This window comes from Sphaerodactylus townsendi, linkage group LG09, assembly GCF_021028975.2.
Source record: "Sphaerodactylus townsendi isolate TG3544 linkage group LG09, MPM_Stown_v2.3, whole genome shotgun sequence".
NCBI lineage: Eukaryota > Metazoa > Chordata > Lepidosauria > Squamata > Sphaerodactylidae > Sphaerodactylus > Sphaerodactylus townsendi.
Genome location: NC_059433.1, coordinates 16141199 through 16159516, shown reverse-complemented (window position 1 = coordinate 16159516; position 18318 = coordinate 16141199). Strand labels below are relative to the sequence as shown.

The following is an 18318-nucleotide window of genomic DNA, read 5'->3' as shown; positions in this document are numbered from 1 at the left end:
GTCCTTCCCCACTCACCTCGTCGTCATCGTCACCCTGCTGGCCTCCGTAGACCCGCCAACGCTGCCCTCCGACCTCCAGGGGTCGGAGGACAGCGAGGGAGGGCCTTCGGAGGCCAGCAGGGTGACGATGGCGACGAGGTGAGTGGGGAAGGACGGGGAAGAGGCGGGTCAGCCAGGCGATGGCATTCCCGGCACCGTCATCCCAGCCAGTTCTGGGACCGTCCATGCGGAAAGGGCCTTACATAACTTGTCCTTTGTGGCCTCTTGTGTGGCCATAATTTTTTCAAACATCACTTCAATTTTTGCAACATACTCTTGGCTATTTTTCTGAGTGAGATCTCACTCAGCTTTCACAGTGTGAGTTTTGATTACACGTTGGTTTTGCTCTCATATCTGCCTCTACCATGTTGGACTTCTGTGACTTCTGGTGCTGTGCCACAGCTGGGCAGCAGCTTTTCATGGGACGGGTGAGAAAGTCTGTTTTTTTTACTACTTGCAATAAGGATTTGAATTCCAAACAAACCCCATCCCTTAGCAGAGCTGTGGGGAGAAGACAGAGAATTGTTTTGGACAACTATCCAGTCTCTATGAAGCTAGTGCAAACGAAGAAGGCTAAGGATAGTCCCGTGCAGTAGTAAAAGGAGGGTAGCCACCATAGGGCAGGACTGTAAGCCCACAGCACAGCACAACAAAATACCTGAGCATTCTAAATGTCGAGGCTCTTTAGGGTTAGGGATATCACTTTCATTTGCATTTTTAAATAATGTGAAGGTGTATTAATTATATTAATTTTTTTCCTGGATTTTCTATATAGTGTTGCCATAAGTGTTATAATGAAGATTCACTCTTACCTGTAATTCTTCGTTATTTCAGTTACTAATATTAAATAAAGAGGAGATAAATTTAACAGCAAAAACAATAATATACATACACAGGGTAAGATTCAGCTACTATACCTTTCAACAAGAAGTCGAAATGAAATAAAGTATCAAATTTGTTCTTCCTTCTGTGTCTTTAAAGAAGTTACTTCACTTCAAAGCAGTTACTTCAAAGTAGTTACTTCACTTCAAATAAGTTACTTCACTTATTACACTTTCTTAATTTTCCATAGTTTCCATTGTTTTAAAATTAACTAATCTGTAATATATGTTACTTCACATACATTATATTTTAAACTTTAAAGGTTATTTTACATTACATTTATTCTCTGTGACTAGCTATCTGTAATCTGTCCAGTAAATAACATTGTCCTAGTAATCAATCATGAATTTGATCATTTCAGTTTTTAACATAACTGCCAAATCATAATTATATAGGACTTCCCCTAACAAGCAACTAAGCCTAGAATAACAATTTCACGATTCAAGGTATATATATCTATTTTTGTAGTGTAACTTTTTTGTTAGTTTAACTTATTGTTATATAAGTTCAAATACAATTTCACATTATGTATTTTTCAATTATTTCAGTATTGGAACTCTTTTCTAGAAATATAATAAATTTGTCCCATGTCTTTAAGAATTTTACAAGTGGGAGTTCTTTCAATCTTATAGACATCCTGTCCAGGTGGAGATATTCTGTGACTTGAGTCATCCAGTCTTCTTTTGTTGGTGAGAGGTCGGTCTTCCAGGTTTTAGCTATTTTCATTCTTGCAGCTGTAGACATATATAGAAATAAATCTATGTTAAGATTTGGAATTTTCTTTATTTCCAATCCTGAAAGATACATTTCTGCAGTTGGTTCAAATGATATTTTTGTTATATTTTTAATTGTTGTATGAATTTCATTCCAGAATTTTTTAATTTTGGGACATGTCCACCACATATGTAATAGTGTTCCAATTTCATTTTTACATTTCCAGCACAGTGGAGATTGATTGGTGCATACTTTGGCCAGCTTATATGGTGTCAGATACCACTTACGTAAGAGTTTTAAACAATTTCCCTTAATTTTAGACTGGCAGAAAATTTACTATATAATTTAAATGAATCTTCCCAGTCTTGATATTGTACATTATGACCAAGATCTCTTGCCAAGTTAATCATTACATCTTTTTACATTTTCTTTTTCTGTTTGTAGTATTAAGAGAAGTTTGAACAATCTGGTAATTTTTCCTTTTGATCATCTAACAATATTAAGTGTTGCTCGGTTTTTTGTCTATTTATTTCCATGTATTTCTTGTCTAATTGCAATTGTCTATTTCAGGGGTAGGGAACCTTTAACACTCAAAGAGCCACTTGGACCCGTTTTCCATGGGAAAAGAAAACACTTGGAGCCGCAAATAATTTTTGACATTTAAAATAAAGATAACACGGTATATATTGGGGTTTTTTACCTTTTACTCCGCTCATTCTGAGAAGCGCGTGGATGCGTCCACCCTGCTGCCTGCAGGGCGGGCAAGGATGGGACCAGCGGCTCGGCTCGTGGAGCTGCAGTGCAAGGGCAGAAGAGCCGCATGCGGCTCTTGAGCTACAGGTTCACTACCCCTGGTCTATTTGATCATATGTAAACCAATGGCAATATGCTTCTCCTATTCTTCTGTCTTAGTTCTTACTACTTCACATTTTGTTAATATAGTTATAGTACATTGTCTTCTAATACTTTATTCTTGCTTCCCTTTTCCAGAAACTGTATGTAGTCTCTCCAGGTCTTCTGAAATTTGTGCCATTGGTAATTCTTTAATTTTCATTGATAGCTTGTCAAATTGAAAATATTGTGATAATTGTTTAAGCCAATCTTGTGTTGTTGGTGCTTGCTCCTTTTTCCAGAATTTTGCAATCTTTATCCTGGCTGCAGTTGAAATATACAAAAAAAGTTTTATATTAATATTTGGTAATGTTTTCATTCCTAATCCTAGTAAATATATTTCCAGAGTTGCTTCAAAATAAATTTCCTTTAAGTTGTGTACTTCCTGCCAATACTTTTTATGTTTATGCCACCACATATGTAGTAGTGTCCCTATTTCTTTCTTACATCTCCAACGTTTTGGAGATTGTTCATTATATATTATCACAAGTGTCTTTGGTGTCAGGTACCATCTGAGTAGAATTTTGAGGTAATTTTCCCTCAGTACTAAACTAGATGAGAATTTACTATATAATCTTAAAGCAGTGGTGGCAAACCTATGGCACTCCAGATGTTCATGGACTACAATTTCCATCAATTGGCCATGCTGAACATCTGGAGTGCCATAGGTTTACCACCACTGTCTTAAAGCATCTTCCCAGTTTTTATTTTTATCCATGTTTGGTTGTAATTATTATTAAAGATTTGTTTATTATTTTCTAAAATAATCCCTAAGTATTTTACTCTTTTTGCAATTTGTAAACCTGAGACATCTCTTAATTCTCTCTTCTCTTTTTGATTTAGATTAAATGTTAGAAGTTTTATTTTATTTTTATTTTCATTTAATTTAAAACCTGCGTATTTCCTGAAGTTTTCTATTGTCTCTAACGTGTTGGTTAAATTATTAATTGGGTCATCAATAAATAAGACAAGATCATCTGAATGTGCTTTTAATTTTAATTTAACTTTTAAAAATTTAATTCCATTAAAGCAATTTTCAATTTTTAACTTTTTAAGTAAATTTTCAAACACTATGTTAAAGATTAAGGGGGAAAGGGGACACCCTTGTCGTGTTCCCTTTTGTATGTGGAACTCTTTCATTATTGAACCATTTATATTTAGTGTTGCTGTTTGTCAAAATCAATTATCTTAATTTAAGAATACAATATGCCAATGTTGCATGATGATGGATTTAATCTTCATCGCATATAACTAATAGCCCAATGAATTCTATTAGCTGTTTTTCTGGTCTTATATTGTAACAAATGTTCTTGTGGAGTATCCATAATTCTATTTACAGCTCTTTTAACGATCCTATTTGGATAACCCCGTTGTTCAAATTTTTGCATTGTTTTATTCACTTCTCCAAGGAATGCTTATTGTTGGGATGAATCTTGTACATAGGATGTCATTTTTTGACAAAAGGTTGGAGATGATGATCAATATAAATGGCTAAAGGTTCCAACACGGAGGAGGATGCAGATACAATGGGGTGTCCCAGTGGTGGGCATCCCAGTTTATGTACTTTGGGGAGAGTGTATAAGATGGGAGTATCCATCCCATTAATATAGGAGTATTCCTAATATAGGAGTACTTGTGGAGTAATCCATCCCATTAATACAGCCTCACTGACTCATTCCTGTCCTTGCCCTGGGTGTTGGCAAGGCGGCTCAATTAGTGTAGCCTATGGAGCCACAGGGCTGCTACCAAAAGGGCTGTCCCTGATCCCTGGAACTTCCTCGTCCCCTCCTCCACACGACCTGTTGCCCCTGTCCTGTCACTTCTTGGTTCAAGGTCCAAGAGTCCCTGTCCCCTCCTGGCTTTCCCCTTTGGGTTGCTCTGACTAAAGATGGTTTCCACTGGCATTCCAGCCTAGGAACACCACCCTCAGAGCTCACAGACTTATATAGCACTTTCATGTGGTTTAAGCCTGTTTGGGCTATGGAGCAATTTGGGTGGCAGGAGGGTTTTCAAATAACCCTTCTTTTCCATGTTGCCCAAAGCCCCTTTAGAGGCAGTCCTGAGCCACTACTACCCCATCTGGACTGTGCTGAAAATGATATTATTTTACTACAACATGGAGTAGTAAAAAAAATGCAGAAAGGACATAGATTTTTTTTATAAATCAATGAGATAGGATATTTATTGTAAGAAAAGGGAAACAAGGGACAAAACCTAGATAAATAGGTGAGCAGACTTATTTATCAACAGCAATAAGCATTTGCCAACCAACCTCCTCAAGCCTTTCTATATTTATGGCACAGGCTTTGTTTAACCCCAGCACCAATAAATAAACTGTGGGTGATTCCGCACACGAGTAAAATAGATTCGACCCAGTTCCCTGAGAAGGGTACTAACCTATTGTTGTTCCCCACTGCAACCAGCTTGATCCCAGCTCGGAGGGCAGAATCATCCTGTGCCTCTTCGTCGCTCCATTCCGATTGACTACTGTTCTATGGCCATGTTCCGTCTATTTCCACACACGTTATTTAAAAAAACTGCCATAGGAATGGAGGGACGAAGGTGGCATTTTTTGATTGGCCAGCTGTACACATGCCCACAACACTCAGCTGTGATTGGCTGAATGGGGGACTCCTGGCACCAGAGATTCCGCAGTTTATTGGAATCGAGCTGAGTTCGAGCGTGGTTCCCTGAAAAAGTAGTAGTTCCCAACTGGAGTTGGAAATTTGACTGTTACACAGGGTGAAGCTGGTACAAAACCACGTCAATCCCAGTGGTTGTGCGGAGCACTTAGGTCGAATGCAGCTTGAACTTAGGTTGATAACCCAAGTGTGGAATCAACCTGTGTGTGTGCACGGGCGCATGTGTACACGCGTGCAGATGGGTAGGTATGTGAAAGTGAAACTGATCAAATGTAGAAGTTGACATCGCCAGGTATATTTCAAATACTATGCCCAAAAGACAGGAAACCTCTCTTCCATGATGCTCAGATGTTCATCTGATATCATTAGAAAACCTCTAACCAACAACAAGTTACACAGGTCAGTTTTTGTTATTACTTATTTTCATGTCCCACCTTTCTTCTACTATGGAACTCGAAGTGCTTATATGGTCAGAAGTTCTTCCATTCAGCTCAGTTTCTTATCACACATCTTTGAGCTGTAACTTAAGTCTAGCTACAGTAGCAAAAATATCACTTGTGTTTTTATTAGACCAATTTCAGCTGGCTGCCTCAAGTTGAGAAGGTTCGTATAAAATGTCAGATATTGATTTGAAGGAACCTTAACAACATTTTCTTAAGGAAATTGTGTTTGTTCTTAATGATAAACCCAAACAAACATCCTGATCTCTAACCACTGGCATGTCTTATTGTGAATTATCTTTCAATACACCCTGTAGGAAATATTAGCAACATCAGCTATTTCTACTCACGTGTGATAAGATTTCATGAAAAGTAATATAATTATATTCCCATGACTTGTAAAATTGGGGCAGGCTTCTGTCAGGTTTTCTCTTTAATGTAACTACTCAAACATTTTTCACAGTCACTTTGTTTTCCTTTTTTTAAAAAGCTTGTTTTGGTATCACTGTGTGGTACATTATTTCCATGTGTGAAATATATATTAAAGGGAGTTGCTGGTGGGAAAGGTGAAATATAAAAAGCATGAAGACAATATAAGGGAAATACAAGGACACTTCAAAACTGTACATTTTATGAAAGTTAAGTAAAGGTGATACATTTAAAGAACCACACACAAAACAGTTAATCCATTTTAAATGTGTATAAAATTTCCTGAGAGTGCATATTAAAATTGGTAAGGCCAGGATAGAGAGAGTCAGGTACAAATCTCCACTCATCTATGAAGCTTACTGTGTTTTACATTTTGCCACATTATTTAATTGCAGCATTGTGGTGGGGATAAAAAGGAGGACAGGAGAATCATGCATATTGCCTTGAGCTCTTCCGAGAAAGGGTAGGATTTAAAAAAAATGTAATATATTGATAAATAAAAAGCACTGTCGATTAATTACTCTACAATTATTTTGCAACCCATGAGGGTGAAATTCCCATGAAATGGAGGAATCTTCTCTTAGGCCCCTTCCGCACACGCAAAATAATGCATTTTCAAACCACTTTCACAACTGTTTGCAAGTGGATTTTGCCATTCCGCACAGCTTCAAAGAGCATTGAAAGCAGTTTGAAAGTGCATTATTCTGCATGTGCGGAATGTTTGCTACAGAAGCTGTGTGTGGTGAGCTTGCTGTGTTGGTTTTAGGAAGGCTTGTGGAAGAGAAAACAAGAAGGACTGAATCTTTTGGCTTCTGGGAAGGGGCAGAGGCACAATTTAAGTGAGATAGGAGAACTTAGGAATGGCAGGGAAAGAGGGAGGTTGCTGCCCCACCAAGTCTACCTCTACTAGCAATTGCCTCACACAATGGACCCTCTACCTCAAAACATACAAGCAGCCAGGTGGATGATGTTAAGTACTGCAATGCAAGCACAAATCTCCCTTGAAGAAGAGTTGGCTTTTATACCTTGCTTTTCTCTACATTTAAGGAGTCTCAGAGTGGCTTACAAATTCCTGTCTTTTCCTCTCCCCACAACAGACACCTTGTGAGGTAAGTAGAGATGAGAGAGTTCTGTGACTAGTCCAGGGTCACTCAGCAGGCTTCATGTCTAGGATTGGGGAATCAAACTCAGTTCTTCACATTAGAATTCACCACTCTTAACCACTAGGCCAGTGGTGGCGAACCTTTGGCACTCCAGATGTTATGGTCTACAATTCCCATCAGCCCCTGCCAGCATGGCCAATTGGCCGTGCTGGCAAGGGCTGATGGGAATTGTAGACCATAACATCTGGAGTGCCAAAGGTTCGCCACCACGGCACTAGGCCAAACTGTCTCTCACTAGACCAGATCAAATATAATATCACTCTTTTTATTGCTAAAGCAAGAACAGGGCCTTATATGTTTTACTGGGGATCATGATATTAATTTTTTTAATCAAATTATCCTACCAGCATTGGGAGTTTTCTGAGATGAGTGGAATTACAGAGCCCAGGAAGGATCCACAGGATGCAGAGTAAGAGGAGATTTCTAGCCTATTACATATCCTAGTACCTCTGCCATCGTCCAAAAGCCTCTTGAGTAGTGCAGCTATGTTGCACAAAGTAACCAAGAAATATGAATGAATGAAATTATTTGGCTTCATTACTCCGCGACATAGGTATTTTTTAGAAACCAAATATCTGTTAGTATAATAATACATGAAATACATGTGCCATTTTGAGTATGTCTTCTAAATGGCTATGTTTCTGAGAGTGAAAACTAAACACTACTTTCTTTACTCTTTGTGTCAGACACAACTCCCACTGACATCAATTAGGGTCTTTCTATAAAGAATGTGTTCCAAATAGAACCCAGAAAGAGGAATTCTGTAATATGAACCCATAAAAACCAAAACCATCCTGAGGAGAGCCAATATTTTTACAATCCCATAACTCAGGCAGGGTGCTTATGACTCTACATCTTTGGAAACAGTAGATCTGCCTATCTTAGGAATATCTGCCTATCTTTATTTGGGATGGTTAAAACCCAAAGGGAAATACTAAGAACTCCAAGAGGATTTTTTTAAATACTACGTGAATGGGCAGCAGTGTCGCAAATTAGGTTAAGCAAGATGCACATTGGAGCAAAACAATTCATAACCTAGATATGCTAATAAAATCTGAACTGGTGGTGACTGAGCAGAAAAGAAATCTTGGGGTCATACTGGAGAATGCTATGAAAATGCCCACTCAGCACTAGTAAGAAAGACAAATCTATTTATTAACTCTTTTTCTCCACAATGAGGACCAAAAGTGGCTTAAAATATTCTGCCATTGTCTATTTTTATCCTCATAAGAACAATCCAGTGAGGTAAGTGAGGCTGAGACAGAATGATTGGTCCAAGGTCACATAGTGAGCTTCCGTGGCAGAGACGGGTTTCAAACCAGGGTCTCCCAGATTCTAATCTGCCATTCTACCATTATACTACCCTGGGTCTCTAAGCTAAGGATTATTAGGAAAGGGACTAAAGGCCCACTTTGTCCTTAATCTTCTCCAGAAATTGGCTGTGCAATGCTTTGTTGTGCTAACTTCTACCATAGAGTTTTTGTTCATATACTAGAACCCCCTTGCATTGCCAGTGATGTGATGATATTACTTCTGGCATGTGTCAAATGTGACATTACTATTCTTACACTTAATAATAAATTGTTATTTGGGCTTTCTCTTTTCTCTTGCCAACCTACCAGGAAAAGATTTCTCCTCAGGTCAAAGTACAACACTGTATTTGTGTTTTCTACAAACAATTGCCTCCACCTTCACCTCTAATCTACAAATTTTAGGTGCAACTTGATTGGAACTCTTAAGTTGAAAGAGTTTAATTCAGAGAAGAGAACTTGCGGTCTTCCTCTTCCCACACACCCTGAAAGGTGCTCCTGCAGTTTAGCAGACTCCTGGGAATGAGATAAGATGCCACACAGAGGGCTGTAGTAGAAAAAAAATAATCAACAGAAACTAGGGTTGCCAGATGACCCCAGGCTACTGATGAGGGATAAGGGGAGGTAGGGTTACCAGATCCAGGTTGGAGAACTCCCGGAGATCTGGGGATGGAGTTTGGGGAGGACATGGACCTCGGTGGGGTACAGCGCCACAAGAGTCCACCTTCCAAAGCATCCATTTCCCCAAGAGAACTGATCTCTGTAATCTGGAGTTGAAGAGTAATTCTAGAGGATCTCCAGGTCCAAGCATCCCTAGCAGAAACTGCCCCTCTCTGTTACGGCATCAACTCTTCCATAATTTGTACAATAACAAGGCTGTAATGCTAAGAACACCTTTCTGGAAAGGACTGCTGGAGTAGGGCTGTTCCAGAATAGCACCCTAAGGTCGATTCCGCACTTGCGTTATCGACCTAAGTTCAAGCTGCATTCGACCTAAGTGCTCCGCACAACCACTGGAATCGACATGGTTTTGTACCAGCTTCACCCCATGTAACGGTCAAATTTCCGACTCCAGTTGGGAACGACTACTTTTTCAGGGAACCACGCTCGAACTCAGCTCGATTCCAGTAAAGTGCGGAATCTCTGGTGCCAGGAGTCCCCCATTCAGCCAATCACAGCTGAGTGTTTCGGGCATGCGCACAGCTGGCCAATCAAAAAACACCACCTTCGTCCCTCCATTCCTGTGGCAGTTTTTTTTATAACGTGTGTGGGGTTAGACGGAACATGGCCGTAGAATAGTAGCCAATCGGAACGGAGTGGCGAAGAGGCACAGGATGATTCCGCCCTCCGAGCTGGGATCAAGCTGGTTGTAGTGGGGAACAACAATGGCTTCAACCTAGGTCAGTACCCTTCTCAGGGAACTGGGTCGAACCTATTTTACTCATGTGTGGAATTGCCCTTAGGGCAATTTCTGCCAATTCCTTCTTTCCACTGCAATCCTTCTTCCCAGGGTTCCTGAGGAATTTTTTTAGCAGAAGCAGGGGATTTAGTGAGGGAAAATAAAGATCCCACGAGCAAGTGGCTTAGTTGGATCAAACCCCATTTTTTGAACAACACACCACATAAAATATCAGAGATCAGAAAACCTGTAATTGTTTGTAACTGGCATATTCTTTAAAAAGATGTGTTGGAATATGTGTGACTGCTTCCTGTACACATGTATCTCTCCACATGGAGCTCCCCATCATGCTGAGCAGAAAGAGACCTCTCCCTTCAAAAAGACAACAAAAGGCAGATTTTTAGAAGACCAAAATCATAAATAGACGTGCAAAGCCCTGCAAAGACTCTTTAAAGCTGATATTCTGGCATTCATCTTGCCTCCTTGCAGAAAATATTAATATGGAGAATGCAGAGGAAGGGAAATGGACTAAAATGCCTGACCCAAGAGCAGGAGGAAACCCACTCCAAGGTGCTGTTGAATGACTTTGGCCCTAGAGCAGCAAGAAACAAATAGTGTGTGTTCCTAAATTTGAAATGTTAATTTCCGTCAAATCTTTGGAAAAATGCATACTTAAGGCAAAACATTAACAATACTTTGAAACTGACTCTTGTAAATTTTTGCATTTGTATTTTACTCATTTGGATTCAGAGCTGGGATCCCTGCTCAGCAGGAGCTCTCTTTGCTCTTTCAGGGAGGAAACTGGTCTGTAGAGAACGAAAGTAAACTATGCAGTCTGAGACCATTTGCAAGGCAGGTCTTCCAAAAACCTGCTGCAAATATTTCCCTTGCTGTTTTGCCGGAATAACTTAAAACTTCAGCCAACTGGCAAATGCTTGTGCAGATATTTAATGCAGTCAAGAATGAAAAAAAGGAAAACATTCTTATAAGATTGTTTTTAACACACACATATATGCATGCAAGAGAGAAGTTTTTTTTAAAAAAGTGGTATTATTTTTCTTAAGGTAAAGAAAAGTTTATTTTAAAAAGTGTTGTTATTTTTCTTAAGGTAAAGAAAAGTCACAGCTGCCATCCAGTGATATTATGGGCCCCCAAAAGACTTATTTTGTTTCCCTGCTCCTGCACATGAAGCCTGCTGACTGAGTTATCACTGAACTCTCTCACTGCCCCCCTCCCACTGCCCCTGCCCACTGCCCCTGCCCACTGCCCACTGCCCCTGGATGCTATTACCAGGAGGGCCTCCTGGAGCCACCTTGAAAGTCTGGTGCTTCTACCTTGGAAAATATGCAATCTGTTTACTCACTCAGAAATTCCCCATTGGCTACAATGGAACCACTGCAGAGCACAGAATCTGCCAGGCTCTTCAGCAAGTTCTATGGTGGGAAAAATAACTTTTCCCACCATAGACTTCAATGGGGCTTGCTGTTATGCCCAGCTGGCTCTCTGGTAGAGGTTTCAATGGGGAGCACTCTGGTGGGGGTCTTGCTCTGGGTAGGGGCACTTATTTCCTGCAGGACTGCTTGTGTGAGTCTCTTGAAAGGAACCAGCCAAATTTGCTAAAGTTTGCTTGGAAGGGGCAAATGCTGTGAACACCCAGTTGAAGGTGAACCTGATGCCCACAGCATTTGCCCCTCCTAAGCAAACTTTAGCAAAGTTTGGTGGTTCCTTTCAGGAGACTCACACCAGCAGCCCTGCTGTAAATTTGGCACCCCTACCCAGAACAATTCCCCCAAAGACAGAAATAAAACCAAAGATTTACATGGATCACAACACAATAGAAATAAAATGTCAGAGAATGAGAAAAGGAAGAAAGAGATGGTGATTAGAAGATAACCTTCTACTGCAAAAAATATGTAGTTAAAAATGTAAAGAAGATTTGAAAGAATTTTTCAAAATAAACGGAACATAAGGGATGTCAAACACAATGATCCGAGAAACAACTAAAACATTTTTAGTGCAAAATTGATAGCAATAGCTGCCAAACAGAAGAAAAATAAGATGGAACAAAAAACATCCAGCTGCATTATAAATGGAATAAAAATTCTGGATGAGCTACATAAAAAGAAATTAGACAAAAAATTGAAAGAAATAAAAATGTTACAGAATCAGTTAGACCAATTTAAAACTGCAAAATAATCAAAAGAGATGCAAAATAAGTTAAAATTTATAAAGCAAAAAACTTTTGAACATGCAAATAAACCAAAAAGATTTTTAGCATACTGCCTGAGAAAAAATACTGATAAAAGAACAATCACAGGGATTAAGAAGAATGGCAAGATTATTCACTCAGAAAAAGAGATACAAGAACAATCTGTCTCTTTTAAAAAAAACTATACAAAACTAAAAAGAATTCTTGAGCAGGAAGCTTTAAAGGATTCCCAGGGGAAGGCTAGAGAGGTACTGAATGGAAATATTTCATCCATGAACTGTCACAGGCCATAAAGGTTATTCAAAAAGGTAAAGCACCTGGGCCAATGGTTTAGCTCCAGAATATTACTTTCAATAAAACATCTGATGGACCAAATCAAATTATTTGAACACTTTCAGGATACAAAGTCAACAGACAAAAAATAAAAATTATCACAAAGTTTCTAACCAAACAAGAAGAAAAAACATTGAAAAGGTTACCAGATGTGATGTCCAATAAAATATTTAGGGGACAACTAAAAGGGACAAAATGTTACGTTTTATAAAGACAATTATGAAGTAACCTGGAAGAAAATACAGGAAGATCTACAAAAATGGACCAAATTGAGATTATCCTGGCTGTGTAAAATGGCTACCATTAAAATGAATGTCTTGTTAATTTCTTATTTCAAGTGCTCCCTTTATACATACAAGAACAAATATTGAAAGAATGGCAAATCCAAATCAATAGATTTATTTGGAGCAATAAAAAATCAAGAATAAGATTTAAGGTGCTACAAGATGAGAAAAAAAGAGGACTAGTCATAACTAATATTAAATTATACTATCAGGCTGCAATATGGATTGCAAATTGGATTAAAAAAACCCAGATCAAAGAATAATAAAATTAGAAACAACTGATCTGAAAGTAGGAATACATAATCATTTATGGATGAAAAATCAGATCAGAAGAAAGATTTAATTGGAAAAGACTTCCATGTAATAAGGAAAGGACTTTTTGGAATTTGGAAAAAGAATAGTCTAACACTTAGTCCTTCAGTTTTAACTCTAAAATCTTCTATGGAAGCTTACTATAATAGGCCGTTTCCGCACGGCCAAAAGCAGCGACGCGATGACGTCGCAAATTGCGACGCATCCCAAAAAAAGCGTTCACACAGACAGGCGGAGCTGCGGGCGTCCGCAGCCCCGCAGAAATGTGACGGTTCGCACGGAAGCGCTGCGGAAGCGGCGTCTCGCGACGTTGCGCCTGCGCACTTGCGAAGCCGTGCAGGCCCGACGCCATTTGTGACGACAGCTCCGTGGCGGCTGTTCGCACGAGTGCGGCGTCGATGCGTCACATGGGGAAAAAGAGTGGTTTTAAGCGTTTTCTGAATACACCGTCTTCGCGCCGGTTTAGCGTTTTCGCGACGGCGCGACTGCGCACCTCCGCCGCTGCGCGTGCGAACGCTCTCGCTCTGACGCTTCTTTTTCCGTTGCGACGACGTCATATTTTGCCCGTGCGGAAACGGCCCTAGAGAGATGAGAAAGAAGAATGATAACATACTCTATAAAGAAATGATTAATAGGGAAGGGATATCAAGTCATGGAAAGAGATAAAGGAAAGATAATTCAGTGGCTGATATATTTTCAATTAATATTCAGACTCAGAAGAGAATTAAAATTAGAGGGAGACATGACAGAATTTGAAAAAGTGATTAAATCACAGAAACAACATTTGTTGGAAAGGATATATAAAATCCTGCTTAAATGTGAAACAGAAACAGAGCAAGTGAAAGTTTGCATGGCAAAATGGAGGCAAAACCTCCAAGAAGAAATTACCTTCCAACAATGGGAGGCATTATCGGCCAAATATATTAAATTTACTACATGTCAAAAGTTAAAAGAGAACTGGTACAAAATGTTTTACAGATGGTATATGATTCCCAAAGACATTATGCAAATGAGCAATCGGGCTTTGCTGGAAATGTCAAGAAGAAGTTGGATCCTTCTTTCACATGTGGTGGACTTGTAAAAGAATTAAAAAGTATTGGGTGGAAGTTCATGCAAAAATTCAAAAAATATTCAAGACTAAGTTCCCTCTTGCTGCTAATGAATTATGTTTGTATATGTTAATGTAACCCCCATGCCCAGAATGGGTTGGCCCAGAATGGGTTGACCCAGTAAGGGGGTGGAGACTCAGAGCAGCAGAAAGGCTGAAAGAGCTCTTTGCAGAAGACAAGGGTACCAGACTCGGACCTTGATTTCTATAAGCCCTTAACACCTTGTTAAGGTAATTGCAATATTGTTGGGAACTACTGGGAAGGTAGTTGTTGTTTTTGCTATGTTGTAAATGTTGGAGTTTATTGTTTCAGGGTTTTCTTTTGTGGTTGTAATGGGTGAGAGTTCTCCTGGAGACCTTCATCATGTTGCAACCTGTTCATCAAGCCCTTGGAGTCTTCAGGAGCCAACCCACTTGCAAAGAAGAATTGGACTTGGCAATATCAGTAGACTGTAAATAGAAGGACTTGAAATGCAACCTGAACAGGACCTTGAATTGTAACGTTAAATGTTGATGTTTTAAAAGTGTTAATTGTAAAGAAAAGTAAACCATTTTGTTGTTTAAAAATTGTTGTTGCAACTCATTCCAAGTACTGCCCCACAGAACCCACAAGCTGAGGTTACAAATGGCGCCCAACGTGGGGCTTGGAAGTGAGATTGCAAATATAAATTGCTTGCAATGGAAATGTGCAGCAAGTTGGGGTTTGATCCCCATATAACTGTTTTGTTATGTGATGTAAGTTCAAGAGATGTTGCTATGTGAATTTGAAGCACATGATTCTGTTTGGCAGTTGCATGAAGGAGGGGATTCCAGTTGCAACCCCCCATCCCTTCTGCAAACTAATTGGCTGAATCGCAACATTTGCTGGAAAGTTTTGCAAACTTCCAGTGCAGCTAAGTTTGGAACAGTTGGAAATCCTTGCAAGGGAAAGACAATGTTCTGCATTCAGATGCACCAAATGTGGTTCCTCCAAGTACAGGAATCTCTGGGGAAATCATTGTGCAATGATTTCAAGAGTTGCATTGTAATTACTGTCGGGACGACAGAATTTTAGTGGGGGAGAATGTAACCCCCATGCCCAGAATGGGTTGGCCCAGAATGGGTTGACCCAGTAAGGGGGTGGAGACTCAGAGCAGCAGAAAGGCTGAAAGAGCTCTTTGCAGAAGACAAGGGTACCAGACTCGGACCTTGATTTCTATAAGCCCTTAACACCTTGTTAAGGTAATTGCAATATTGTTGGGAACTACTGGGAAGGTAGTTGTTGTTTTTGCTATGTTGTAAATGTTGGAGTTTATTGTTTCAGGGTTTTCTTTTGTGGTTGTAATGGGTGAGAGTTCTCCTGGAGACCTTCATCATGTTGCAACCTGTTCATCAAGCCCTTGGAGTCTTCAGGAGCCAACCCACTTGCAAAGAAGAATTGGACTTGGCAATATCAGTAGACTGTAAATAGAAGGACTTGAAATGCAACCTGAACAGGACCTTGAATTGTAACGTTAAATGTTGATGTTTTAAAAGTGTTAATTGTAAAGAAAAGTAAACCATTTTGTTGTTTAAAAATTGTTGTTGCAACTCATTCCAAGTACTGCCCCACAGAACCCACAAGCTGAGGTTACATTAACAGCTGCTAAAATGTTAATAGCATCTAACTGGAAGACTGAAAGTTGCCCAAATATGGAAACTGGGGAGGATAAAGTAAGAGAATATGCTACAATGATGCAACTGACAAACTTTGTAAACAGAAAGTTAAAATCTAAGTTTGATGAGAAGTGAAAAGCATTTTTTTCAATATGAGGCTGAATCAATAACATCAATATGTTAATAGTGTTATGTCTTTGCAATAAATCCTCCAAGCCTTGTAATCAATACTTTATTCAAGCTCAGCCAAGCACTCTGTAAAACACTCCAACAGCTGCATCTATTCCCCTTCCTTACATGTCCTTAAATACTAGTCTCTTAAGAAGACATACACACTACACCACAAATAGTTAAGGTTATAAGTATTTGTTAAATTGATATGTATCAATGGGTGTTAATAAAATCTAAGAATAGAATGCTAGATGGAATAAAAGAAGATAGAAGGTTCTCTCTCAAAGTGGTGTTATGTTTATACATTATTTTGTTAGGATATTAAGTTCCATTTGGTTGTTGTGTTTTCGGTTTTGTAGTTAGGTATTTTTCTGTTTATTATTCTTGTGTTATTTTTTCTAGTTTTCCTGTTTACAATCTTCTTCTGTGTAATTATTTTGAGAAAATCAATAAATTTTTTTTAAAAGACTGAAATGGTATCTAATCTTACAGATTTTTAAATTACTATAAACATTGTATAGCTTTGCATTCATCTATTGACTATATTCTAAACTGATATATTCCAAACTAAAACATATTTTATATATAGCCTGGTAACTTCCACAAGTGTCAGCTGATATTACAGGTTGTTAAACAGCCACTACTCTCTGTGGCAGATTCCGCATGAGCCAAAAACAGCAGTGTGAAAACAGTGTGAAAACAGTGTAAAATGGTTTTAAACAGTGTAAAAGTGTTTACACCATTTTCACACTGTTTTCACACCGCTGTTTTTGGCCCATACATACACAGCTCTGCAAGCATTATCTTTCTGCTCATGTACACATATTGGATTGCCCTGTCAGTAACTGCATTAATTAGGATTTATTTATTTATTTGCTTTCTGCTTCCACTTCCGTTTATTCATTGAACTTTTCGTGGAGTTTTTTTTTCATGTGGTGATATTTTCATTTCCAGCTACAATTCACTTTGGACTATTAAGTTACCTTTCTAGCTTCTTCAATAAAAGGGCATTGATTTACAAAAACCTATTATCTGAATATGGAATCTCTCTGTTTCTTTCAGAAGGTACTTTTCACTTCCTTATCAGTCATCTCAGGCTTGAACTACACATTTAACATGTGACCTCCACAGAGACTGAATGCTTATATGTGCAATTCCCCCAAGGGGCAAATAATACCTCCTGGGCTGTTTTAGGTTGGGGCAACATTTTGAGGAGGGGCTAAAGTCCTTCCTCTCCCCCACCAAAGTTCCAAACAAAATGGGCCCTGTGCAGTGCTTTAAAACTGACTGGCTTCATTTCATTTATTTGGCTTCTATACCTCCATCTCCCTCGTGGGCTCAGGACAGCTTCCAACATATAACACACAATAAAATAATAAATTAGGTACATTTTTTGAAAAAAACAGATGGTGACTAAAACACTGATCTTAAATACATTCAAGACTTGCTGCCAGTCCCCATTGGAATTTCTTGTTAAATATAACATGTATTTATTTGCACACAATATTTTCTAAGGACCTGGTTAACATGAACAAAAAATGAAAGGTGCTGCAGGCTTGTATGTTCAAAGCTAAAATGAAGTGTAATACAAAATGGCTGAATAAGAGGAAAGGGAGGCTCATTCTGCACATGCAGAATAATGCACTTTCAAACTGCTTTCAGTGCTCTTTGAAGCTGTGCGGAATGGCAAAATCCACTTGCAAACAGTTGTGAAAGTGGTTTGAAAACGCATTATTTTGTGTGTGCGGAAGGGGCCAGAGGGAGGGAGCAAATGTTGCAAATAAAGACCTTGGCGGAGGAAGGCAAACAAAAAATGGGCTGGATCCAGCCAGTGCTTTTTTGGTTTAAAACGAGAAGGCCCCTGTTGCATCAACTTTGACCAATCCCCCTATCAGTAGAGTTGCCAATCTCCAGTTTTGCAGCTGATCACCAGGCAACAAAGATCAGTTCATCTGAAGAAAATGGCCGCTTCAGAAGGTGAGGTCTATGGCATTATATCCCACTGAAGTATTCCCCTCCAAAACCCTACCCTCCTCAAAGTCTACCCTAGGGTTGTCAACCAGGTGGGAGCTAGTGGTAGCGGGAAATCATTTGCTATTAAAAATGATCTCAGAGGCCGTTTCCGCACGGCCCTTAAATGACGCCCTGGGGACGGGATAAACGCTGTCCCGAGGGAGCCATTCGCACAGGCGGCACTGCTGCTGAAAAACAACCCTTTAAAGGGTTGTTTTTCCCCCGACAGCGTGTTCCCGGCGGCGTGGTGCGAACAGCACCGCTGGGAACACGCTGTTTCCCTTCCCCGTCCCACTCACCTTGTCCCCGTCGTCGGCCTGCTGGCCGTTGAAGCCCCGCCCACG

General features: G+C 39.5%; 2 protein-coding genes across 3 annotated transcripts in view; both read right to left on the bottom strand.

Annotated features, from left to right (window-relative positions):
• WRNIP1 (WRN helicase interacting protein 1) overlaps positions 1-27 on the bottom strand; it is a 21505-nt gene extending 21478 nt beyond the window's left edge. The window contains exon 1 of the mRNA XM_048507362.1: positions 17-27. Within this exon, the coding sequence (XP_048363319.1) occupies positions 17-27 (11 nt within the window). The remainder of the gene's footprint in view (positions 1-16) is intronic.
• LOC125438692 (leukocyte elastase inhibitor-like) overlaps positions 1-18318 on the bottom strand; it is a 164189-nt gene that overhangs the window by 75203 nt on the left and 70668 nt on the right. The window lies entirely within an intron of this gene.